This window comes from Marasmius oreades, chromosome 3, assembly GCF_018924745.1.
Source record: "Marasmius oreades isolate 03SP1 chromosome 3, whole genome shotgun sequence".
In the NCBI taxonomy this organism is placed as follows: Eukaryota; Fungi; Basidiomycota; class Agaricomycetes; order Agaricales; family Marasmiaceae; genus Marasmius; species Marasmius oreades.
This window is the reverse complement of record NC_057325.1, coordinates 3,936,374-3,960,320: the sequence shown is the minus strand read 5'-3', so window position 1 is coordinate 3,960,320 and position 23,947 is coordinate 3,936,374. Positions and strand designations below refer to the sequence as shown.

The following is a 23,947-nucleotide window of genomic DNA, read 5'->3' as shown; positions in this document are numbered from 1 at the left end:
AAATTTGGTATTTTCTACGTTTGCACGTGGTCATCTTATCTTATCTTTAATTGGTCACTATCTTATCGAAGGTGAGTGCGACGGCAGTCACAAAAAGTCGTGCGAAACTACCCTGCTACCTACACCCAAAATCTAACGCTTTAATTTACAGGCTCCTCCCTCGTTTCAACGGGCGCCCTTTGTATGCTCTTGCGTACGATTCCTTATCAAGCTGACCTTTTTGCTTACCCAGAACCTGATGTCACGCCAGAAGATAATACGTTCAAACCCCTGGACCCCTCGTCGTCCATCGTTCCAACGCTACGTTAGTCCTGCAGAACTCTGTTGAAGGCTCTTCCTCTTCAAAAATTTTCCCTTGCGACCAACATCACTGTACATGTAGCAGCAGTTGCACATATATCCAACAGAAGTTGGAGTCGATACACTTCGCTCCTCCAACTCTCGCAGCAGCAGTTGTGAGAGATCTCTGACAGAAGTCAGGGATTCTCAATCAAGGCTCCTTCAATGATCGCGCCGAACTCGAACTTGTGCCATGTATCCGAAGACTTGCTTAAAGTCTTCACCATCCGGTAATCATGTGGTCCTTTCAATTAAGGTACATGTTCCCGGGTAAAGCACGCGAGCGACACGAGGGTTCGCACAATAGTGTCATTTCTCGTGAATGCTTTCTACGGAATCAGCGTCAAGTTGAACAAAGGGCGGTCGAATTCTCGATGCTGAGTAGCAAAGACAAAGGAATATGTGGTAAGTGCGCTTCATATAAAGGCATGGCCGCATCTCACATAGCTCACAGATTCTTCTTGTCTCCTGGTTTTGTTCAGTCCGGTACTGCAAGACCCGCCACTCTCTCCATATTCCTTATCTCATTCGCTCTATTCTTACCGCTCTTCCACAATATGACTTCTCAAACGATGCCTGGAGTATCTGTTTCATCTGGATCGACCCAGTCCAATCCTTCTCCTACCCAACCCGTTATCTTCGCTCCCCCTACTTCGTTGAACTGCAGTCGCACCATGATGCATCTGGTCATGCTCAAAACGGCTTGTACAACAACAATATATCGTACGTGTTTTACCTTTGTGCGAATGCTATTGGAAACTCAACTTCTCGACTCTTCAGTAACAATGGCCATCAACGACCACTTTCGGATGTTACATTGCCCCAACATAACACTCCCTCACATCAAACTTTTCCTTCTTTTTCATCTTCTTTCTTTCCTGAACGCAAACGCCCTGGAGGCTCCGATATATCTAGCCTTCTAGCGCACTCGCATGTTCCTTCTCCTTCCTGTGATTTTCCCCCACCCAGCCCTTCACCCTCCCCCACTGTGAACGACATAGACAGCATTATGAGCGACCCTTCCGATCATACTGTCACTGCTGGTGGAAATACCCATGTACATCCTGCCTTTGGTTCCAGCGATTTCTCTGGCTCTAACGCTCAGTCGCAGGCATACCTGAATCTCGCCCCCCATGACATACACCGCAGCCAACCCTTACCGAGTCATATTCCGAATGTCGGGTATAATATTCCTGGCCCCACAGATGGTTCAAACGTTCCAGCCTCTTCCTCGCAGTGTCAATCTCAACCTCGCCAACCTCCCCCTGACCCGGATAATCGGGCCAATGCATCTGGTTCAGCCGATCACTCCCAACTTCCCGCCTCTTCCTCATCCAAGGGAAAGCAAAAGGCGTCCTCTTCGAGGGAACCTCTAGACTTGTTGGCGGACATTGCTGACTCAGTCAAGAAACGGAAAGGGAAAGGGAAAGGGAAAGGGAGAGGACGCATTGGTCGGAAGACGAAATCGTCTGACAAGCAGCCGACCCGAGGCCCAGGCGAGCCATACCGCCTTTTACAAGATGGTCTGACAGACAGTGAACGGGCGCTCTTGGTGAGTACCGTTAGCTCGCCCTCCCTTTCGACTCTTTTGTCCTCATTTTTGCTTTCCAGCACTGCATGTTTCTTTGGGTACGCATTCTATGGGGACTCTTGAGCGCGGGCCAAGTACCTGAACTCCCTACCCAGGAGGCATTGAAGCAGTTCCAGTCCCAATTTTCGTCCAAGACAGATGTTCAATTAGCTCACACAGGGCGTTCCTCTTCCATCATTAACCCGAAGCTTGTTTTGTTAACGTCGCGCGCTGAATTGGTCTTGGGATGGCGGAAAAACTCAATCGGTGTTCACGCAACCACTATTCCCGAATCTCTCCTCGAACACGTCCGAATCATGCTCTCGAAATATGGAATTGAGCAGTGGCGTGTTAACTTACCCTCGACACCCTACTCTCTTTATAATAAGGCCTGCGAATATGTGGCCCTCGACTCGTTCAGCGAAGGCTTGGTAGCGGGAGCGTTTAACCACATGAAGTGCCCTTCCGAACTGATTGCAAGACGTGATCTTCATCAAATGTTTTACAACCACGTCGTGTTTCACTATCTCTATGGACTTTGGATGAGTGAAGGAAATAAACCAGGCTCCGTTGCAAAAGCCCAAGAGCTCAACACAGTGTACCAGAATCGCTTGAGAGTGCGTAATTTTGAAACTGATATTAGTGACCAATTCCTGACTTTTCTTTAGCTTGCAAACGCGCGCGAAAAGTTTCTGAGAGAGAACGACTATCCCGAGCGCTATCTCATTCTAGCGGACCCTAAAGCCACTTCTGACGACGAGTTGGACCCGGTCACGAAAGTCCATCAAATCAAAAAGCGGCCAGAGCGTTCAGAAGCGGCGGAAATCTGGTATCGAAAGCTTGACGAGCGCATGCGTGACAGTAGCCGGTTCTGTCGATCGAGACTCAGGCTTCGAAATCGTCCACCTGCAGATATTCAGAAGACTTCCACGCTTGACATATTCCCAACGGGCATGCCCCTCGATTATTACAGTCCGGCATTCTACAAGACACTTCCTGATGATGCAAAGCGTGTAGCCGTTCTTGGCGGAGAAAATGAAGAGAATCTGTTGAAGGGAAAGTTGAGGATCGCTTTCCTCAAGGATCCTAACCTGTCGCTCGCAACAGAAGACAAAGAGATCAAAGCCAAGGAGAAGAAGGTGTCAGACAATGACTTTTTTGTAGAACGATACGAGGATGTGTGTGGAGCCTATGACTTAGGCGACGAGTTCGGCGAGCTCGACCCGGATGAGGATGAGGATGTGGACATGTCCTAAACCACTAGATTAAACCTCGTAGTTCTTCAAAAGTAGCGCCTAACGTGAAAGATGCACATGTTATTGGAATAAAGTGTTCTTTATCTGCTGTTGATCCCATTCATAGGAGAAAGACGACAAGATGACAAAGGGACTGAAGGACCGCAAAGGGCCGCTGGGCCATATTTATTTGCTTCGCAACAACGGTTCAAACATACGTACTCTTGTTCTCTTTCCAACCTAAGCCACTCTTTCCAGGCCACTCAAGGCGCACTCAACCCACCAACTGTCCTCACCATCTTTCATTAACCAGATTCATCATAATACCATGGTTCGATCGACTCAGAGGAACAAACGCAGGCGTGACACTCCAAGTCTAAGTCAACCCCAGAATGGAACAATGAGTGGGCTCAACACCGGTATGTAAGCTATAGCTTCTAGAATCGTAGTCGCCGCTAATCGTGTCCGTACAAGTTTTCACACAGTGGCCCACTCATACTCTTTCGGTTGTTCGATCCGTTTCAAACATACGCAGTGGCGTGGTATATACAAAGAAGTCGACCCGGGCCAGGGCGATGTCTCCAAAACTGCAGGTGCGCCTCCATGGCCAACCCATCTCAGATTGATCTCATTGCAGCGGTGGGAAGGTTTTGGGTTCGCAGAAAATTCAAAAGGGTTGCAAAACTACGTTACACGGAAGAGTGCGGCGAGCCGTGGAAACGGGCGAGCCAATGGACCTTGATGTTCCTATGTGTGCTGCACAACCCCTAAGCCACGCGATTTCTCTAACGGCCTTTTTTTAGTACGCCTATGACAAGTCCAAATGAAGACTCTGTTATGCATGATGATTCGAAACCAATCTATGTGCGTGACCTCCTTGAGTCCGCGTAATCTCATGATCATTGAACTAAAGATGCAGACGGAGACGGAGATTTTTAAACGATTTGACATGCAAACAGCCAAAATGCGCGAGGTTCGTCAAATATTTCCGTGATCAAGCTTCGTTTTAAAGCCATGCCATCAGCTGGAGATTTTCGTTGAGCAGGCTCTGCGAGAAAACCTTCACCTTCAAGACCAGGTGTATTGCCTTGCCAGGTGTTTGCAAGGTCTCTCGGAAAGCATGGCTGGTATGAATTCCTCTGGATCTATGCAACACCGGGTTTAACAAAACATCTAGTTATTGTATCATTGACCGAAGAGAGTCGAGTCCGGTTCAATCACCGAAGGAAAGGGACTAATTAGAGTCCACCATTCATCGAATCAACTAATGTAAAAACCCGTTCGTTTTCGATTGTACACTACAGATAATACATATACTTAACATTTGACGCATTTGACTTAAGATTTCAGCATAACCTATGTTACACGATTCTGTTTTTCAAGTGTGCGCGAGGCATCCGTCACAAGCGAGTATGCACAGTCGCCTACTCTAGCCACATAATGTCTTACAAATAGCACTGGATAGGGCACTGTAAAGTCATATAATTGCTTCATCTTGAACCTGTAATCTAAACGTATCGATCCTACACAATATGCTAAGTTACTCTACCACGATTGAGAGTGTCGTTTACAACGTATATTTCCTCGGTGATACCATATGTTCCTTTGGGTCGTCTGTAAAGTGCAACGTGAAAAATGATCTCTTCCGGCGTTATGAGGATGCGTTCCGAGGAATCCCGACAATAAACGATGTGACAGCGCAAGTTGGGAAACCAGAGGTAAGGATCCTTGTCCATGTCGTAACTGGAAAGGGACAGGTGAGGCGAAACAACGAGAAATGTTTGTTCGACCGAAGCAGGAAGAAGAATAGTGAATATTTCCGTAATGAAACCCGTTCGTTGTTCTTTGCTAGCCGGATTGAAAAAAGATATTGTACTATTCCCGAGAGTCCCATGGGATTGGTCTGAATAACCATATCCGCGAAACTCCAAGTGGTGTCTGTGTTTTACCCAGTCAAACAAAACACGGTCTGCTGAACCAGGTGGTATCGGGAATTGGTGGCAATCCACAAAACTTGTTCTTTGAGGCTGGCCATGATTAAGACGTTGGAAAAGAAGCCTATACGTCTCTTCACTGAGCTGGTCTCGGTATTCACAAAGATTAGGTATTTGCGCTTGAGACGAGGCAGGATACGGGAATTTGTCGTATAAAATGTTGAAAACTTGGCCGAAGTTGCTATTGGAGGGGTGTGTCTGTGTAAAGTCAGCCGCAACAGCAGCTAAACGAGCCTGCCGACACATTTGTTGTAGCATAGTCAGGTCGAGCTCGTCTGTATTTCAAATACATCAAGGTCTAACAGTTTGTGATCTTGAACATGAACTTACACACGTGTTTATTGGTTGGTATGCTTTGGAGCATGCCATTGAACCGTTCGAAAGGATATTCGTTCAGGAGGACAAGTGGACCCCAGAATTTCAAGAGCTGCGCTGTATGCATCGCGAAGTGGTGATTGGGCCGCTCGGTAATGTGAGCGAACAGGTCTCTAGTGGTACGCCGAAATTCAATGTAATGTTCGGTGAATGTGTCTGCCAGCACATCTGAGGTCACATAACAATCGATGATTTGGCAACAGGTGGCAACATGATAGAAATTCGCGAGTAGTGCCAATGCACGATCCGTCCGAGATCGAAGCCAAATTTCTGGCAAAATCGTCAGGAAGAAGACGGTAATGCGACTTAGTTGACTATGCTACAAGGTTCTTTTTGCACTTTAAAACAGTGCTACGGAGCGATATTTATCGTATTAAGAACTAGAGTGAGCCCGAATTGCTAGTTAAAGCTAGTGCCGCTAGTAGGATGTGCCGTCGGCGCAGCTAGACCAGTTAGAGAGAGCCGTAGATCGTGTCAGAAAACTGTATGACCGTTCGAAACCTGTAGAACACTATGAGCAGAGGACTTAAGCGGTAATTCACCGAGTTCTACTCTCTACATTCTACTATGCACTGGCATATCAAGGGATTGTACTATTAGAAGACTTGTAGTCTTCACAGAACCGTTTGTAGCAGAACTTAACAAAGTCAAAAGACCTTCATACTAGGAGTACCTACTTCTACGGGGGATTTAGTTGACAAGAAATCGGACATTGGACCACACAGACTAGGAGAAATTTGATATGACCGTAGATCAAGTCCCGATCTGAGGAAAAGACAAAAAGACATGATACAGATCCCAGATCACAGATAGAGTACCTAGGAACCAGGCAGGAATGAACAACGGATCTCGGAGTCCACGCTGTTCATGTGCTATGGCGATTCGGAACTCTGGATCCATATGCTGGAACTACTTGGACACACAAAGTCCATATGATTTGATAACGTCGAAATGCAGGATAAGGTCCGTAGGCAGGAAATACCATATGGTACGCCTATGTAGGTCCATTCTACATGCTGAAACAAGAATGAAGAACGGTCCAGATTGGTCCAAAACATATGATTCGAATACGGAAAAGCTCTGTAGACAAGATTCTGCACATGTAGCAGTCCCTAGCGATAAGACTCCGCATGGATTCGTAGCTACGGTGCATTATTTTTAGAGATAGAACAAGTAGAGATAGGATTACAAAGCTAGCATAGAAGTAGTATAAAAGCAGCTCATGTATCCGTAGATAAAAAAAGTACTACCCGTGCGTAGGAAAGTCCTGAGTGGGTTGCCCGTGAGTAACTGCTCTTGACACCAATAGAGAGATTTGCCCTGTCTTTGTGCAGTGAAACGATAAGATTTGATTTGAACTATACGAGACCGTCGAGGTCAAAAACTAGAGAACTATCCGTCCGTAGGCCGCCGAGGTCTTGATTACTGTTTCGTGATCCGTCGAGGGTCTTAGCGTTCGTGTCCGCCGAGGACTTAGTTTTCGTGTCTGTCGAGGGCAATAGTCTCCAATCGTTCGAATTAGTCTTACCGTAGACGAAATTCATAGTCCCACTTAGTCCACTGGACAATAAACAGAGCCCCTACAACCCTAGAGTCCCCGTAGCTGTGGTGTTTTACACTTGCAGTTACACATTGATTTCATAAAACGTTCCTACAATATTGAGACTGTGATCTTGTGCGTAACCTTTGCCAAGCAGTCCACCCTTGCAATCTTTCCTGGTGTGTAGAGTTATTGATAGACTTTACACGGAGGTTTACTAGTTTTTGGGTTGATTTGGTGTTGGTGCTACTCCCGTAGCTCTGATATTAGGTTAACTCTTGAGTGGTATTCTTCGCCCATTAACGGAGAATAACTTCTGCCAGTTATCTGCTTTCAGCTTGCCATGCGAGTCTTCACCTAGGTTGGTGGGTGGCCGGTTCATCCACGAAGGAATCACAGTGGTTGCGAGGCAATCATGGATCACCTTCATATCTTGAGGGGTAAAAACACAATGCTTCTTGGCTTTTGACCTCTCTTCTTCGTCCTTTTGCCTTTCCTTTGCTATGACCTCTTCGTGGTCAGTACAATTGCCAGAGCTACTCTCGCCGTCACTGGGATCGATATCCATTGTGGTGTCACCCAAGTTCGAAGGTTCAGTGTGAGCGAAGAACGATGAAGGTTGGGTCGAATTACCTCCCATTGGTCGTTGCTCTTCGTGGTCAACGTGCGATGAAAGGATGCCCCCGATCCCCCAATAGGACCTGGCAAGGTGCTGAAGAACACCCTCGTGCCAAAAATGCATCATTCCAAACATCGTGTGGTTGACTGAATCACAGTAAGGAAGTCCATGGTTCAGCACGGAATAGCGCACGCCAAACATATTGAAAACCTTCTTCTGTCTTGTCTTTCGCTCTTCCTGAACCCATGCCTTCGAAGCATTTCTGACCTCCAAATCAAGTCGTGGCTGCCAAGTAGTATGGTCGAGTTCGCCTAACCTGGAATAAGGCAAGTTGCACAAGGAACAAAACCATGTTTTGTGGCTATGGGAAGCATACCCAAATGCCTTCTGCATAGCGGGCATGTCCCCTATGCCAATTAGTATGGCAACGCGAATTAGGGTCTCTTCCTGATGATTTCGATATGTGTGAAGCCACATTCCTTTGTCGTAGAGCTCATTTAGCTGTTTGACAAGGGGTTCCGAGAGCCGATTCAAGCCGATCGTCGTGGGTTCCTTTGGTGAAGGTGTAATGCCAGCAAAGAAAATATTTTCTGGCTGATATCTGTACTCATAAGGGAGGTTGAGACAAACTAGATAGACCCCGCCGCATGAGACCTTCTTCCCAGCTATTTTGTTTGAGAAGGGATTGAACCAGTCAATGTAGTAACCAAACGTCAGGTTACCGGGTTGAGTACTGAACGAGTCTGGTAGACTATGCCACCCAGGGGCGTCCCAGAGAGACGATACGAAGGCGGCGGGATTCCGGGGAGCGTAAGATTGGTCGATCAAATCCTCAATGGACGGTCTCGACAAGAAGTGCGTCAACCAAGACTTGAAGTCCTGATGGGAATAGAGACTACGAGGCACCCGTTCTTTGATACCGCCTTTGGTCCACCTCTCTCGGAAAAGGGTCTCTCCACATGGCTTGCCCTTGTTGGAAGGGAAATCATAATGAGTGCAGCTTGGTGGTAGATTCTCGACATCATAACAAGTGAAACATTTGGGGCACACGACCGTCCTGTCTATCTTTGGCTCGATGTACAACTTATCCATGACGGGGCGAATATCACGGGGAACATGGACAGGGGGCGAGTGGATGAATGGAGCATCTGAAGGGGGAAGGTGTTCTATAGCACGTCCAAGAGTAACGGCCATAACGACTATGATGTATAGAACTTTCAAGAATCGGGTAACGTTGTCCCGGCTAACCCTGCAGGCGAGATGAAGCCAAGCAGCTCATAGGTATATCGTCGTGGTTATTGCTGTGGAGTTACTAGCTACGTCTGTCGACGTCATTCGAATGAGTACAGGTCCATCAATAGCAGAAGGTACACGCACAATTTAGTCCGTTATTGGAGTCATTTCCTAAACCCGCGTCTACCCCCTCGTCAAAAAGGTCAGCCACTCGTTTATTAGAGCTGTTGTTCACTTTTCTCCTTTGAGGCATTCTAACTTCTCGAAAGGGCTCTTGTGCCTCTTCATCAGCTTGAGAAGTCGCCGAGGTATCGACGCTAGCAGCCACCATGTTGTCCTTTAGATGGCGAGTCCTTGTTCTCTTTGTTAAGAGACGCCCCGCCCTTACTTCCCCAGTTTCAGGATCTTTGTCCGTACACTTCATGCATTTCGAGCAGTAACAAAATACGAGAGCCGACAATGGAGGCTCCGATTTCGATGTCTTTGATTTTGGCATTAACGGAAACCCTGAAGAGAAAGGATTCAGATTGATCATTGATGCACGGGCCAACTCAAACAACTATACGTACGTACGTATATGGTTGAGGTAGAATACTGAAATTTATCTGAACCGGATATCTTCGAGTGGCTACATACGAATCAATACTTCCACGTGCAACTATGATGTGATGGCATTCCGGAGTGTAAGCATGGTCGAATAAAGGGACCATCAAAGGTAGGACATACCTTTGTTTTGGCAAAGGTGTGACCAATTTGAATCCTTTGCCTCCTCTACATCCTTTCTTCTCCCTCAATCATTCAAGCTTCCTTTACCTCCTGCTCTACATCTATTCTTGCCACTCAGATGACCAAGCGCACAGCGCAGGAGGCCGCACATGGGAACGTAGGTGATCTCAATTCACTGTCACCACATCTACAGCTCCTCCTCTTCCCCAGCCATTCAACATGTCCGAGCACTCAGCAGGGGAGTCCGTGCATCCAAACGTACGTAACCTCATTCGCCGTCGGCGCTTGTCTACCAGAAATCTAACCCGGCCTGGTGATCGAACAGAAAGTTAAAGTGGTGTCTGCGACAACAGCTGAAATGAATAAACTATTAGAGCGTGTTGCACGATATAGCAAGAAGGCCGCTCAACAGTCTTTCGCATCAGACATATGGTACGGAAGGATGATTCGAGCTGAAGAGGAGTCAAGGGATCTGGCAGACCTCGTTGAAAGAAGTAGAGAGTGGTATAACAGGATGGTTCAAGCTGAAGAAGAGATGGAGTGCTTAGAAGGCCTCGTTAGAATGCATGGGAGTTCTGAAAGAATCGTGGTAATGTAAAAGCATCGTCTATCGTGCCAATTTCTGAACGGCAGGTTTCTTTAGGATGTGTGCGCAGCCATCGAGAGTCCAAGATCGAAAGACAATACGTTTCAGGCTGAGAAAGACGCTTCTCTGACCCAGGGCTATATTCCCATACCAGATCCCACTGAATATGCAGCGAGTGGCGTTTTGACACCGCAACACGCCATGACATCGGCTCTGAACCAACCATACGAGAGCGTTCATAGGGCAAAGGAGAAGATGCGAGAGCTGAAGAACGACCACATTCTGCAGAAAGGTATCTCTTCCACCAAGAACCATGATTCAACGCCGAAGGAAGTTCACATCACCCGTTCCACCGAGAACCAGGATTCCACACCAAAAGAAGTTCAGATCATCTCTTCCACTGAAAGTTATGGTCCCACACCAGAGTGTGTCGAGAACCAGAATACTTTTACGCTTAAGACCGCTCCCTCCCAATCAGGGAAACTCGGTGAGTCAGTGAGTAACTTGGTTACTTCCAAGTACCCAATGGTGGCACTAAAGGAACAGTTCTGGGTCTTCAGGAATCTACCCTAGCGCAACTAGCCGTCGCGAGCACTCTTCCGCGAGAGCGAAGCTGGATATTGCTAGCGATCCACTATCTGAACGCCGCTGATCTTGGTCCACAATACAAAATCCTCGTGAAGCGTTGGATTGAGATCGAGGTGACCGCTAGTGGAACTTCGCACGGACTCCCTACGAACAAACGTCCCCCGGAAATCAAGGCATGGGTAACTAAAGGAATAGAAAGCCGATTCCACTCTAAATACCCCAAGCTCGACAAGGATTTCGCGGTAGCCTTCCCTCCAAAGTGCCAAGAATGGTGGCAGTTGTTACAGCCAGTACGAAGGGGAGCTGCGGGCGAAACAAGTCCGTATCACCCTCAGGACATGAAGTCGCTCGAGAAGAGGGGGCCCACCGGTTGGTTACTTCTTTTGGTATGCGTCAAATGGTGGGGAAATAGTATTGCAGAGCTAGAGAAGGGTGACCAAGAAGCATCAAAAGAGAACTTGAACCTAGTAGTCGAAGAGATGTTGAGAATGTTGGACCACGTCACAATTACTTGACTTACCGATTGGTGTAAATGGCTCAGATTAAACTCCATGGAAATCACATAGTTTCATATTTGTAGACACCGGCAGAGCGCTTCTTCGGATATATGGCGCAAGCCATCCTCAGAAAGTTCTGTGGAGCCCAAATGTTTACGAGTTTCGGCGGAGGATGATGATGAATAGTCGACGGGGGAGTTCGAGGTCGATGCTTCAAAACCGCTCGCAAACCAAGAGCTCCCATTAAGTGGACAGGGAAGACTTGTGGAGTGCTTCTTCAGATATATGGCGCAAGCCATCCTGAAAAGACTCCGTTAAGCCTTATGTCCTTGGGTTCTCGGTTTGCATGAGGTCGAAAAGCGATTGTGTAGTGAATACATGAACAGAACCGAGAGCTTTCAGTTGGGAGCCATGAAGCGTGCAGGATGGTTTGTTAGATATATGGCACAAACCATCGTAGTTGACTAGATGAATGGTTGAGAAAAAAAATCGAGACCTCCCATCGCTAAAAACTCACCACTTTCCCTAAGTATAAAACCCTTCTAGACGTCCGGGTCCGCCAATATAATCATGCAGAGCTTCCCGTTCCCAGTAATCATGGTCGTTATCGCCCATGGCCTGCGTCAACGCAAAGATGAAGGTGTCGTGTGAATCCGATTCGATGCTGATGCAGAATTGGGAGAGAACGAGCCTGGGTAGGTTACCCAGCCAGCTTCCGGGCATTTGAGGTTGAAGAGTAAGGGAAAACCTCTACTGCTGCGGCTGCACTGGAGTGATTCGACATCGGAATGAGGGATGGAATCCTGGACTACTGCTGAGGCCGCACTGGAGTGATTCGACATCGGAATGAGGGATGGAATCCTGGACTACTGCTGAGGCCGCACTGGAGTGATTCGACATCGGAATGAGGGATGGAATCCTCGACTGCTGCCAAGGACGGGCACTCAACTACTGCTGAGGCCGCACTAATGATTCGGAGTAATTCAACATTGGAATGAGGGATGAAATGATCCTTTGGTTTCTACCAAGGATCCTCGCACGACTGCTGTCGAGGAGAGGGTATAATAAATCATAGGTAGGAGAGAGATTATAATTGTCACGAGGTCACACGAACTGCTGTAACGTTGAATTAGCATTGCGGCATCTTTGTGGACACCGGATCGGCAGAAAGCGGCATGGCCGAGAGCTGCCGTCAGCGCTCATTCCATTCATTCGGTTTTTGGCACTGCCCCTGGCCCTTGCTTTATCTTCGTCTTTTTTGCCCAAACGATCGCTGCATTGACCCAAATAACTATCATAATTTACTACACAATCGGAATCTCGTTTAGGTTAATTTTCATCAATCCCCATTGTTCGTGTCACAATTCGGTCACATCAAACATCCCCACATGGGCCTTACATGACTGCGACATGACATAGACAACACAGTTACCACATGACAGCTAAATGCCGCCAGTGTAACAGCCCAGTCCCTAACCAGCAGAGGCCATCTTCCACACCAAACGCACAAACGACCCTTTCACACAAGCGACCGAATAAACATGCCACTACAACCGTCGCCTCACCTTTTGAAAAACGCAAGGCAGTGGCGTTTTTTACAAGCGGACGATACATTGGCAGTCTACGAGCAGAAGAGTTCCTCAGTACTTTCTTACCCTACCAGCATCCCAATGCACGTCGCTTGAAGCCACGGAAGGAACGGCTAGACCTCATGCGAAGCGTTGCTTCGCAACAGTCAGAAGCCGAAATGTATAAGCCATTCGTGAGTAGTGGTTGTTGCTCCTACCAGACTCCTACTTCATTACTGCTGCAGGTCCAGGCTCTCGAGAACTGGCCTCCACGGGACCCGGACAGAAAGACCAAGTTGGTGTACAAGGACTGCCATTCAGCGGGCGACCCTAACTGCGGAGGCCTCTCGGTAGATATTTCTATTGGGACGTCCTCAACGCGCCGGTTTTGGGAAGACAAATGCTACATACCCTTTTCAGAACAAGAGTCGCATGTGAAGATAAGGTTTTGCGACAGCTCTGATCCTTTCTGTGATCGTCAAATGCGACAAAGGAATGTCCATTTGCAAGGAGAAGATGAAGAGGAATACGAGGCGGGGATGGACGATGATCAGTGTGTAAGGGATGACTTGGACAACGTGGATATCCCCTCACCGCTTCCAGATTGCGGGCCAGAGCCAGCTGAGGATGAGTCTGATGATAACGCAGAGGCCGGACAGAAGGGGTTCGTTTGGGAGCACCATCCCTTCGAGAACATGACACCGAAGGGTATTTCATGTCGTGGACAGATTGCGTACTATGCCGCAGCACTCCTCACTGTGCAGTATAGGGTTTTCTTCTTCCAGCTGATAATTTTTGGCCAATATGCTCGATTCGTCAGATGGGATCGATCTTGTGCGATCGTTTCCGAGCGATTCAGCTTCGTCGAAGAGCCTGAGCTCATCTTTGACTTCTACCGTCGGTTTGCTCAGCTGGACTCTATAAATCGTGGCTATGACCCATCGATCACTCTGGTCTCGAAAGATGAAGCTGATCGTGCCCGAGCTGAATTCAAGAAATTTAGCCCCGATGCTTGGCACGGTCGGTCACAGCTGCCTCAGAGATTGTACCGCACCATTCACGAGCAACCCTTTCGATCTATCGAGATGCCGGATGGGCATCGTTTTATCGTCTGTGTACCAGTGTTCTCTCCAGACCGGAATTGCATTCCCTTTGGGCGTTGCACACGTCGATCGCTCGCATTTGATCCTGGTACAGGGTCAGTCCACTTTTACAAGGATTCTCAGTCTCAGAATTACTCGACTATTCTCAAGGAAGCTCAGGTATATGAGCGTATTAACGATAAGCGTCGAATTGGTGAAGTTCCTCGCGGCCTTTGCACCATGATCTCAGGGGGGGATGTTCCGAATACCAAGACTATCGGACACGAGTACTGGGAAGAGGATTGGGTTTATGGGAATGTAAGAGAACCCATACAGCTTATCACACACCGGATCGTCCTCAAGGAAGTGGGAGCGAGTATCAAAGCCTTCACGAATATCAAGACTCTGTTAACTTGTGTAGCTGATGCCATGGAGGGTGCGTTCTGCTCATGTAGTCTCGTGTGCGACGACTGACAAGTTGGGATTAGCGCATACGTGGCTCGTCCATGAGCTACGTCTCCTACATCGTGATATCTCACCTGGTAATATTCTCATGGAGAGAGAAGCAGATGAACATAATGTACGGAGGGGATACCTTATTGACTTTGATCATGCTCTGGACTTAGCACGAGCTGATCCACTACACCCTCCGGGTCGTGCGGTGAGTTACAACAACAACTTGAGGAAAAGGTGTATCTTGTTCATTCCGCAATTTCAGGGGACCTTTCTGTTTCTCGCGGCGGCTTTACATTTGGACCCAGATGACGACAGTCAGGTTGTTCAGTCAGAGAAGGACGACCGAGAGTCCCTCTTTCACTCCATCGTGTATCTGGGACTACTCCATGCTCGACACTCGCTTAGCAACCGTCCGATTGCTTTGGAGCGACAACTCAATCTCAAGTTCGAGAATGCAGGTTGCGATGCAAAATCAGGAGCATTTTTCGCCCGGTCATACTCGAAGATCCGTTGGGCAAACCCCGGCTTGCAACGGTTTGTAGAGGAGTTGGAACCTGTCTTTGCGTCGCGATATCTGGATCTTGCCGATTGCAGCCGGTCCACACCCAAAGATCTAGTTAATATCGTCAATCTAGATACGCGTAGCTGGATGGATACTAAAATTTGGGAGATTGTTCGCACGATGCCTTCTCCTCCAGAAATGGAGTTTATTAACAATGAGCATTATCCTCCAGCTACAGCGACGAAGAGGGCATATGAACGCCAGAATACGGAAAATCGGCTGGGGTTTGATGGGCACCTTGTTTAGAAGGATCGAGCAATTCGGCCTTCAGTTTCACTATTGTTCAGGCGCTCCCTTTGCCAATTGACTTTTATCATGAAATTGTATCGTTCAATAGTTCAACAGTATACATAGTTCCTTCCAGAAAATATTGTGGTCTTACTGATCTCTTCCTACAAAAATCCCAATCCATCTTTCAAATGAATCCACAACATGGCACAACTGCTCTCTCGTCGTCCACTCCCCTCCTGTAAACCACTGACAACTCAACTTCCCATCATACTGCCAAAATAGATTCATAATCGCCGGTACCCTCACCCTTTGCCCACAGATTGTATCGGCGACCGTCAAAGTTCCATTTCCTCGCGCTCGCGATGGGAGGTAATTATCAAAAATATCCAACCTTCCCATGTCACCGATGGAAGAAGTGATAAGTACGGGAACGTTGAGGATATTGGGGTCAAAACTGTGGATTATCCCTTGAGATTCCTCTTCTCGGGTTGCGAATCCGTGGAGTGATAGCTAAAACAGAATGGCTTATGAAAGGTGCTCTCCCGCACTAGAATATGTTTAGCAACGTACATCGTGGTCTTTCCAGCTCTTAGCAGTAGCATTCACAAGCTCGTCCCAGAACACATCTGTTAGTTCGGTAGAGTTCACGGAAGCCGTCGAGGTAACGTCATCGATCGTGAAGAACTTGCGAATCGGACCCATACGAAGGAACAAGGGCATTCCGTCAAATGTCGATAGCGGACCGGGTGTTTCACTAGATAACGTGTTGTAAGGTTCAGGGAACTTGTGTCTCTGTCCAAAAAGATACCGTGAGCTCAGTGTTTCATGAACAAAGTCAGAGAGCAACGATAACACACACATAATTTGTAAAAGTACGCATTCTATACACCTCCGATTCCTTAAATCCCAGAGATACGGCTGCAAATCGTTCAGGTCCGGCTTCTGCAGCAGCTTTCAAGGACGTTTCTGTGTGTGCCAGGATGGAGAGGGCAGTGACAACTTGAGAAATAGTCCGTCCGTGAAGTTTGCTGACCGTATGGAGTTTGGACGTGGTCTCGATGGGGAGGGCGACGAGGGCGGAGACATCGCGATTTATTGGTGATGATATCTTGACTGGCGGCCAGGTCCAGGGTGTCTTTTGGTTATAGGTGAGAATTCATGTGTACGAATAAACTAAGATTCAATATTCTCTCACCGGCTGAGATAAAGGGAGAGGTGGCTGATCCTTCTTAGGCAGAGCCTTGGCCTTGGTGTTGATAACTTTGGAAGCTGGAGGTAGACGTTTCGTCTCCTCACCCCAAGGAAGTTCCGAGATGAGAGTAGTACTGCCTTCAAGGATCGGAACAAGCTTCCCTAGAAGTTCGTTTAGAATACCCTAGTTGTCGAGGTGAGCGTTGTGCGACAGGACAGGAAGAGAAACGAAGCTCACGAAACCACTTCTGCCATCGATACTGTTGTGATTAAATACAACACTGCAAAGGAATCGTAAGGAACCCGGTATTTGTCAAGTTCGGATCGACTCACCTAAACTGCCACCCATCTTCTACAGGAGAAACGTGTAACTCCCCAACCAAATGATCGGCCGATGGCTTCCACCACCTCTCATCTTTCAGGTTCTTGTGCACGTCATACACGTCTTTCACTTCATCGGTAAAGAAGACGGTCTCGTTGACCCAAGTCTGAAGCTCTCCAGTTTCCTTGGGTACATGATAAGTCAAAGTAAAGCGATTATCGGCAGCAGGAAGTCTGGATGATTTAACAGCAATAGCTGGTAGAGAGTGACGGAGAGCGATCCATGCGGCCTTGACAGCGGGTTCAAGTATCCCTCGGTCATAAGCTGGTTTGATGCTTATCGTGGTGGTTAAAAAGGGAAACCCGTCGAGGTTTTCGGACATCGTGGACGCGAAGGACTCGAGGCCGTAGCATTTACGCGTCCAGGTGGATGGGTCGGATGACGGAGAGAAAGTGTAGTCTTGAAGTTCGTCGACCATGGTACTCAGACAGTGGTTGGGGAGGTTGAGTGTGTTGAAACAACCACCTGATAAGGCATGGGTTGATAAGTAATTGATTCGAGTTTCCGATGAATTCGCTTTTTCTGATCCCCAACCCCAAGGTCTTCCAAAAGGCACCAAAGTCGACCACGAGTCATGCTGCGAACTCGAGTTTGACGATTTTGAATAAAGAGTTCTTCATCTGGCTAAGTTATGTTCAAAACCGTGAACAGAACTACTGCTTCGCTCACCGTATCGCTTCCATTATCCATGACCTGCTGCTTACTACCTTGAGTTTCGCGGCTGGCCCGAATAACCAGGTATCTAAATTAAGAGGAATGGGGAATGAAAACAACTGACATATACATGTATACTCACCCTCCAAAAATCACTCAATCTTCCGCGTTTAAGAGCGTGTTATGAACGTATATCGATGTCCACCATTGCTGACCAGTCCCCCTTTGCCGGTTGGGGTTGGGTACGACTATTACCATAATGTGCGGCTGGATTTCTTCTTTCCTTGATTAAATAAATGAGACAGGTTGGCCATGCGGTCAAAGAGGTGAATTGATTGAGAATTGAATATTGAGGTGCGAACTGGTGATTAGTCGTGTTCAAAATTGAAACAGCTACTTTGTAAATCTGTAAATCGGCCCAGCTGTAAGTGCTAAACAACCAAAAAAGGAATGTGATTAGTAAGACTTCCGCGCCAGCCCAGCTCACTCGAAAAAAATAATGCCCACCCCAGTTCAATATGTCGGGCATTCATTCTACCGTTTTTGAGTTACAAGTTCTCTATATTTTCTAGTAGTGGTTCAAGCTAGTCAATTTATCCTAATTAGGCCCAAAACTGGGTGTTCTTTTACTCCCAACAATCAGTAGAGGGTGGGGTGGAGCTCGAGGAAAGCTCAAACGTGTATCCCAGAGTCGCGCGGCAGGCTTACTAATCACCTTCCTTTTTCAGTTGTTTGGCACTTACAGCTGGGCCGACTTACAGACTTACAAAGTAGCTGTTTCAATTTTGAACGCGACTATTGAAGGAGCTACAGCGGCACTGTGGGAACGCAAATATTAGTTACTTGCCCCATGAGAACAAGCCTTTCTTACTTCTTTTTTTGGGAGATCCTGGATTCGAGGCTACTTATAGTCACTCACCCGTCCGGTCCTCCTCGTTTCAATAACGCTTTACCGACCGCAAGTGATACCCATCTGGCACGCTATACTCGAACAAGGATCCCGAAGAATGTACCTTGACAGTCACACTGCCCCCTTGGAAATCATCTCCACCCGTGTACCCCGTGATAGGAAGCCGCGTACAGAGCACTAGGATGAATACAAAAGCTTGACGTCAAGGTCTATTGAAGGGTTAACTTCCCCTTCTCTTCCAATGGCCCACACCGAACTCCAAAAAGTACCCAATGAATCTCCCGGCACGAATGAATCCGACAGACGTCTCCTCGAGCTGGGCTACAAACCTGAATTTCGTCGTGAAATGTCGTTATTTGGAGTCCTTGGAATCTCATTCTGTGCTATCGGCATCTTGACCGGGATGTCAAGTGCATTTCAGACAGGGTTGTTTTCGGGTGGGCCTTTGGGTGTGTTCCATCTCTAATACTCCCGCGAGCCAAGGTTAATCGACTACATTGCAGGTTTATTCTGGGGATGGAACGTTAGTATTCTACTAAACACTTGAAGAAAGGGATTGGGCTCACCAAGACCAGGTTTGTTCACTATTCATGCTTTTCATCGCACTCAGTCAGGCCGAGATATGTAGCGCATAGTGCGTAAAGAACATCTCGATTCCGGCCGTTCTGCATGCTAATCAACGGTATTGTAGTCCTACAATGGGTGGCTTATACTTCTGGGTCTGTAAAATGAAGCCAGACCGACCTATTCTTGGATGTATGTTCCAAGGACTGGGTCGCTCCAACGTTCTGACCTTTATCTCCCCCCAGTCTGTACGGGATGGATATACTCAATTGCCATGACCCTCACAGGCACTTCAGGAAACCTAAGGTAACGTATAAACTTTTTCGCACGCGTATTCATCCTAACCAGATCAAATCCTTTGCAGCACAGCCCTCTTCCTAGCATCCCTAATAGAAGTCGGCCAGGGTGTAACCCTCACTCGAGTTGAAATCGCCGCTATCGCATGGGGAATCAACATCCTTTCCGGAATCATCAACACTGTCGGTACGAAAGCCATCGGGAGAATGAGCACTTTCAATATCTGGTGGACACTTGCCGGAACGTTTGTGTTGGTAGTCACTCTTTTGGTGAAAGCCCCAGCGAAGGTGAGGTTTCTTCCTTTTTCGTACGCCAATCTTGCTCTTAACCCCCACGTAAGAACAGTGCAAAATTTGTGTTTACAGACTTTGAGAAGTAAGTGTTCTTCAAGTTTTCGTGTACGAAAAACATCCTAACGCGAATCACAGCTTCACCGGGTGGGAATCCAAAGGATTTGTTGTCCTTCTCGGCTTCATCCAAGCCGTCTACACGCTCGAAGGCAGCGAAACAGCCGGTCAAGTCGCAGAAGAAGCTGTCCGCGCTGAATTTTTAGCTCCCGTCGCCATCGTCGGGAGCATAGCCGGCTCGTGGCTCATCGGACTCGCATACATGCTCGCTCTCCTCTTCTCCGTCCAAAGCATCAGCAGCGTCCAATCCACATCTTTCGCTATACCCATAGCACAACTCTATCACGACGCTGTGGGACCGAAATTGACCTTGATGTGTCTCACTTTTATATGCTTGGGGCAGTTTATGGCAGCTGTTACGGCTTTTACGGCTAGTTCGAGGTTGTTTTATGCGTTGGCTAGAGATAATGCGTTTCCTGCGAAGAAGACGTATATGAGATTGAACCGGTTTCAGGCGCCGTATGTGGGTGTTTGGACGTCGGTGTTGGTAGGATGTGCGATTTCGTGCACTTATATTGGGTCCCCGATCGCTGTGGGTACTTTGCTAGCTCTCGCTTGTTGGTTTACTGACTGCTTTTTTGTGGTTTTAGTTCAACGCTATACTCTCGTCTGCCGCTATCGCAGTCATGCTCGGATACTTACAGCCGATCATCATTCGAGTGTTTTGGCCTTCTGCGTGAGTAGTCCACGATCGAATGCTCCTTGTTAACGTAACTCCTCGTTCCAGCTTATCATCTCGTGGTCCATTCCATCTCGGTCGTTGGTCATGGGCCATTAACGCCGCCAGTTTCGCTGTAAGTGTTCAGCTAAAACATGTGTCTTAACTTAGCTGAGGACTCTCGAATCCAGTTTACAATATTCATCTGTGTACTATTCATCCTCCCTACTTCTCACCCAGTCAACCAAAACAATATGAATTATGCTGTTGTTTCCGTTGGAGGTTTGATGTTGATCGTTGGGTTGACGTGGGTGTTTTGGGGGCGGTATCGCTTCAAGGGACCTGTTCATACGAATATCCATATTGGGGAGGAGCAGTCGGTTGATGGGAAGACGGAGTAAAGGCTCGAGTTCTCAGAGGTATATGAATGGGAGTTATTACTGTCCATAGGTATATACAGCAGTCTGCGCTAATTTTGAATCCATAAGTGCTCATCAACTATCAGTTATCTATCGTGAATGTTCATGTCAGCGGATCTGGCTAGCGTTGAGAAAGAAGGAACATCCGACTGCTCACCAATATATCATCGATCATCAGCCAGTGGCTCGCCGCTCGCCGCCATTCTCATCCTTCAGTTGACATGAACATGTCGTCCCAGTTGAAACGAGAATTTGGGCTTTAAACCGTAAAATGTGACATAGAGGAATCCTGGAATCACTCGATGTCTTTTATGGGTGTCTATACGTTTGAAATCAAAAGGAGAGGCCGACGAAGGTTGACTCTTTCTACCCACGTGTGATTCTTGGACCGTGAAAGCTGACATTCTGGCGTAAGTACGAGGGAATGAGGTTGAGAGAAAGTTCAAGCGTACTGGTAGCCTAACATGTTTTTCAGCACTTGAAGGGAGAAGAGAAAGAGGGCTACACCTGTCGAGATATTTAAATTTCTTTTGTATGACGTCACTACGCGTGTGAACGCCCCTGCCACCCAACTGACTGTCAACTCATGGCATGTCCACAACTTGAATGGGCATCTCCGACGATATCATTATGGAGGGTCCTCCGGCAAAAGTTTATAAGGTGGTACAAAGTATAATAGTGCAAGTTCCTGAGAAGATATCCCGACCAAAACGAACCCAGACGGTGTAAACAGTCTGAAGGAGTAACAAAATCATCTTTCTTCTGCCAGCTTGTCAAGATGCCCGTCAAACCCCAGGCGATTTTCTGTATCCTGGTTCTCATATGTATACAGTGCCCTCTTCATCGCAGGTGTTGTAGCTGGAGGATAATGGTCGTTGTTGATAAACTCCCTTTCGGGAGGAGCCATTGTCTGAACGATATCCCGAATTGTCGTATCCATCCAGCTACGCGTATCCAGATTGACGATGTTAGCTTGATCCATGGGCCGGCGGGTATCGGTTTCCAGATATCGTGACCTGAAGACCGGTTCCAGCACCTCGACGAATTTTTGCAAGCCACAGTTTACCCAACGGATTTTCGAGTATGCCCGATATAAAAGTGATCCTGCCTTCGCTTCAAACAGTGTACTCTCGAAGTTGAAGTTGAGTTTCGCCTCCAAAGCAACGGGATCATCACTAAGCGAGTGCTGAGCATGGAGTAGTCCTAGATAGACAATGGAGTAGAAAAGGGACTCTCTGTCATCCTTTTCTGACTGGAAAACTTCATTGTCTTCGTCATTCGGGTCCAAGAGCAAGGCAGCCGCAAAAAACTGCAAGGTCTCCCGGAAGTATGAAACGAATAAAATGGATATTTCCTCAAGATTTTGCTCAAACTCACCGAACGACCCGGAGACTGCACTCGCGCTAAATCCAGAGCATGGTCAAAATCGATGAGGTATCCCCTACGAACGTGATATTCATCTGCTTCTCTCTCCATGAGAATATTACCAGGTGAGATATCACGATGTAGGACGCGCAGCTCATGGACAAGCCACGTATGTGTTAATCCCAATTACTTGTCAGTCATCACGTATGAAACTATATATAAGCAAAGCGTACCCTCCATGGCATCAGCCGCACAAGTTAACAAAGCCTTGATATTCGTGAAGGTCCGAATACTCGCCCCGACTTCCTTGAGGACGATCCGACGTGCTATGTGCTGTATGGGCTCTCTTATGGTCCCATAAACCCATTCCTCTTTCCAGTACTCGTGCCCGACGGTCATGGTATTCGGAACATCCCCCTGAGATCATGGTGCAAAGGCCGCGAGGAACTTCACCAATTCGACGCTTATAGTTAATACGCTCATACACCTCAGCTTCCTTGAGAGTGGTGGCATAATTTTGGGACTGGTAATCCTTGTAGAAGTGGACTGACCCAGTGTCAGGATTGAATGCGAGTGATCGACGTGTGCAACGCCCAAACGGAGTATAGGTATCTGGATGAAAGACTGGTACGCAGATGATAAAACGATGCCCATCCAGCATCTCAACAGATCGAAAGGATTGTTATTGAATTGTACGGTGCAACTTGTGAGGCAGCTCCGACCGACCATGCCAACCATCTGGGCCAAATTTCTTGAATTCAGCCCGGGCACGATCGGCTTCATCTTTCGAGGCCATAGCAATTGAGGGGTCATAGCCACGACTTGTAGCGTCCAGCCGAGCAAGCCGATGATAGAAGTCGAATATGTGCTCGGGTTCTTCGACGTAGCTGAATCGCTCGGAAACGATTGCACAAGACCGATCCCATCTGACGAGTTGAGCATACTGGCCGGAAATTATCAGCTGGAAGAAGAAAACCCTATACTGCACAGTGAGGAGTGCTGCAGCATAGTACGCAATCTGACCACGACATGAGATACCCTTCGATGTCATGCTCTCGAAGAGATGGTGTCGGTTCCGAACAGACCCCTTCTGTTCCGCCTCAGTTCCATCCTCCGGCTCATCCTCGGTTGGCACTGGCCCGCAATCTGGAAGCGGTGAGGGGATATCCACATTGCCCAAGTCATCCCCTACACACTGATCATCGTCCATCCCCGCCTCGTATTCCTGTTCATTTTCTCCTTGCAAATGGACATTCCTTTGTCGCATTTGACGATCACAGAAAGGATCAAAGCTGTCACAAAACTTTATCTTCACATGCGACTCTTGTTCTGAAAAGGGTATGTAGCATTTGTCTTCCCAAAACCGGCGCGTTGAGGACGTCCCAATAGAAATATCTACCGAGAGGCCTCCGCAGTTAGGGTCGCCCACTGAATGGCAGTCTTTGAATACCAGCTTGATCTTTCTATCCGGGTCCCGTGGAGGCCAGTTCTCGAGAGCTTGGACCTGCAGCAATAATGAGAATGAGGTAGAGTCCGATAGGAGTAACAACCGATACTCACGAATGGTTTGTACATTTCGGCTTCTGACTGTTGTGAAGCAACGCTTCGCATGAGATCTAGTCGTTCCTTTCGGGGCTTCAAGCGACGAGCGTTTGGATGCTGATAGGGTAAGAAAGTACTGAGGAACTCTTCTGCTCGGAGACCGCCAAGGTATCGTCCACTTGTAAAAAACGCTACTTCCTTGCGTTTTTCAAAAGATAAAACGACGGGTGGAGTAGCATGTTTATCCGGTGGCTTGTGGACAGGCGTTGTTTGTGCGTTTGGTGTGGAAGGTGGCCTCTGCTGGTTTGAGACTGGGCTTTTAGGTGTTATCGAGGGTTGGCTGATGGAGGTTTCCAT

The 23,947-nt window shown here is 47.7% G+C and overlaps 9 protein-coding genes across 10 annotated transcripts; 4 read left to right on the top strand and 5 right to left on the bottom strand.

Annotated features, from left to right (window-relative positions):
* Window positions 1-713: 713 nt before the first annotated feature.
* Window positions 714-3,165, top strand: E1B28_006657 (uncharacterized protein; the record flags this gene model as incomplete). The annotated part of the gene is made up of 5 exons (XM_043151349.1): window positions 714-744; window positions 822-1,062; window positions 1,120-1,891; window positions 1,951-2,526; window positions 2,578-3,165. The coding sequence occupies 5 exons, from the start codon at window positions 714-716 to the stop codon at window positions 3,163-3,165; spliced, it is 2,208 nt and encodes a 735-aa protein (XP_043012444.1).
* A 1,514-nt stretch (window positions 3,166-4,679) lies between these two features.
* Window positions 4,680-5,580, bottom strand: E1B28_006656 (uncharacterized protein; the record flags this gene model as incomplete). The annotated part of the gene is made up of 2 exons (XM_043151348.1): window positions 4,680-5,413; window positions 5,469-5,580. 2 exons carry the CDS (start codon window positions 5,578-5,580, stop codon window positions 4,680-4,682), a joined length of 846 nt encoding a protein of 281 aa, XP_043012443.1.
* Window positions 5,581-8,947: 3,367 nt separating this feature from the next.
* Window positions 8,948-9,236, bottom strand: E1B28_006655 (uncharacterized protein; the record flags this gene model as incomplete). The annotated part of the gene is made up of 2 exons (XM_043151347.1): window positions 8,948-8,994; window positions 9,050-9,236. The coding sequence occupies 2 exons, from the start codon at window positions 9,234-9,236 to the stop codon at window positions 8,948-8,950; spliced, it is 234 nt and encodes a 77-aa protein (XP_043012442.1).
* Window positions 9,237-9,850: 614 nt separating this feature from the next.
* On the top strand, window positions 9,851-11,320 carry E1B28_006654 (uncharacterized protein; the record flags this gene model as incomplete). Its single annotated transcript, XM_043151346.1, has 4 exons — window positions 9,851-9,889; window positions 9,957-10,220; window positions 10,275-10,704; window positions 10,758-11,320. The coding sequence occupies 4 exons, from the start codon at window positions 9,851-9,853 to the stop codon at window positions 11,318-11,320; spliced, it is 1,296 nt and encodes a 431-aa protein (XP_043012441.1).
* A 1,417-nt stretch (window positions 11,321-12,737) lies between these two features.
* Window positions 12,738-15,216, top strand: E1B28_006653 (uncharacterized protein; the record flags this gene model as incomplete). The annotated part of the gene is made up of 4 exons (XM_043151345.1): window positions 12,738-13,064; window positions 13,116-14,388; window positions 14,441-14,613; window positions 14,671-15,216. The coding sequence occupies 4 exons, from the start codon at window positions 12,738-12,740 to the stop codon at window positions 15,214-15,216; spliced, it is 2,319 nt and encodes a 772-aa protein (XP_043012440.1).
* Window positions 15,217-15,326: 110 nt separating this feature from the next.
* E1B28_006652 (uncharacterized protein) lies at window positions 15,327-17,813 on the bottom strand. 2 transcript variants are annotated; one of them, XM_043151343.1, is made up of 8 exons: window positions 17,571-17,813; window positions 17,444-17,516; window positions 16,726-17,394; window positions 16,631-16,673; window positions 16,397-16,576; window positions 16,061-16,336; window positions 15,772-15,993; window positions 15,327-15,711 (listed from the first exon to the last, which is right to left on the bottom strand). In XM_043151343.1, the coding sequence occupies exons 3-8, from the start codon at window positions 17,190-17,192 to the stop codon at window positions 15,349-15,351; spliced, it is 1,551 nt and encodes a 516-aa protein (XP_043012438.1). In that variant the 5' UTR covers window positions 17,193-17,394; window positions 17,444-17,516; window positions 17,571-17,813; the 3' UTR covers window positions 15,327-15,348. The 2 variants fall into 2 exon arrangements, with proteins under 2 accessions (XP_043012438.1, XP_043012439.1); XM_043151344.1 differs by having other exon boundaries at window positions 16,726-17,388.
* A 484-nt stretch (window positions 17,814-18,297) lies between these two features.
* E1B28_006651 (uncharacterized protein) lies at window positions 18,298-20,665 on the top strand (the record flags this gene model as incomplete). Its single annotated transcript, XM_043151342.1, has 11 exons — window positions 18,298-18,787; window positions 18,842-18,861; window positions 18,914-18,972; window positions 19,030-19,094; window positions 19,148-19,208; window positions 19,267-19,486; window positions 19,540-19,574; window positions 19,628-20,138; window positions 20,197-20,282; window positions 20,334-20,400; window positions 20,456-20,665. Exons 1-11 carry the CDS (start codon window positions 18,580-18,582, stop codon window positions 20,663-20,665), a joined length of 1,542 nt encoding a protein of 513 aa, XP_043012437.1. The 5' UTR covers window positions 18,298-18,579.
* Window positions 20,666-21,434: 769 nt separating this feature from the next.
* E1B28_006650 (uncharacterized protein) lies at window positions 21,435-22,159 on the bottom strand (the record flags this gene model as incomplete). The annotated part of the gene is made up of 2 exons (XM_043151341.1): window positions 21,435-22,001; window positions 22,061-22,159. The coding sequence occupies 2 exons, from the start codon at window positions 22,157-22,159 to the stop codon at window positions 21,435-21,437; spliced, it is 666 nt and encodes a 221-aa protein (XP_043012436.1).
* Window positions 22,160-22,730: 571 nt separating this feature from the next.
* E1B28_006649 (uncharacterized protein) lies at window positions 22,731-23,947 on the bottom strand (the record flags this gene model as incomplete). Its single annotated transcript, XM_043151340.1, has 2 exons — window positions 22,731-23,552; window positions 23,609-23,947. The coding sequence occupies 2 exons, from the start codon at window positions 23,945-23,947 to the stop codon at window positions 22,731-22,733; spliced, it is 1,161 nt and encodes a 386-aa protein (XP_043012435.1).

Coding starts and splice junctions, on each gene's coding strand:
- E1B28_006652 (XM_043151344.1), bottom strand. Junction 16,674..16,725: donor GAAGATGGGTGGCAGTTTAG/GTGAGTCGATCC, acceptor ATTCCTTTGCAG/TGTTGTATTTAATCACAACA. Junction 15,994..16,060: donor TGCGTACTTTTACAAATTAT/GTGTGTGTTATC, acceptor CTTTTTGGACAG/AGACACAAGTTCCCTGAACC.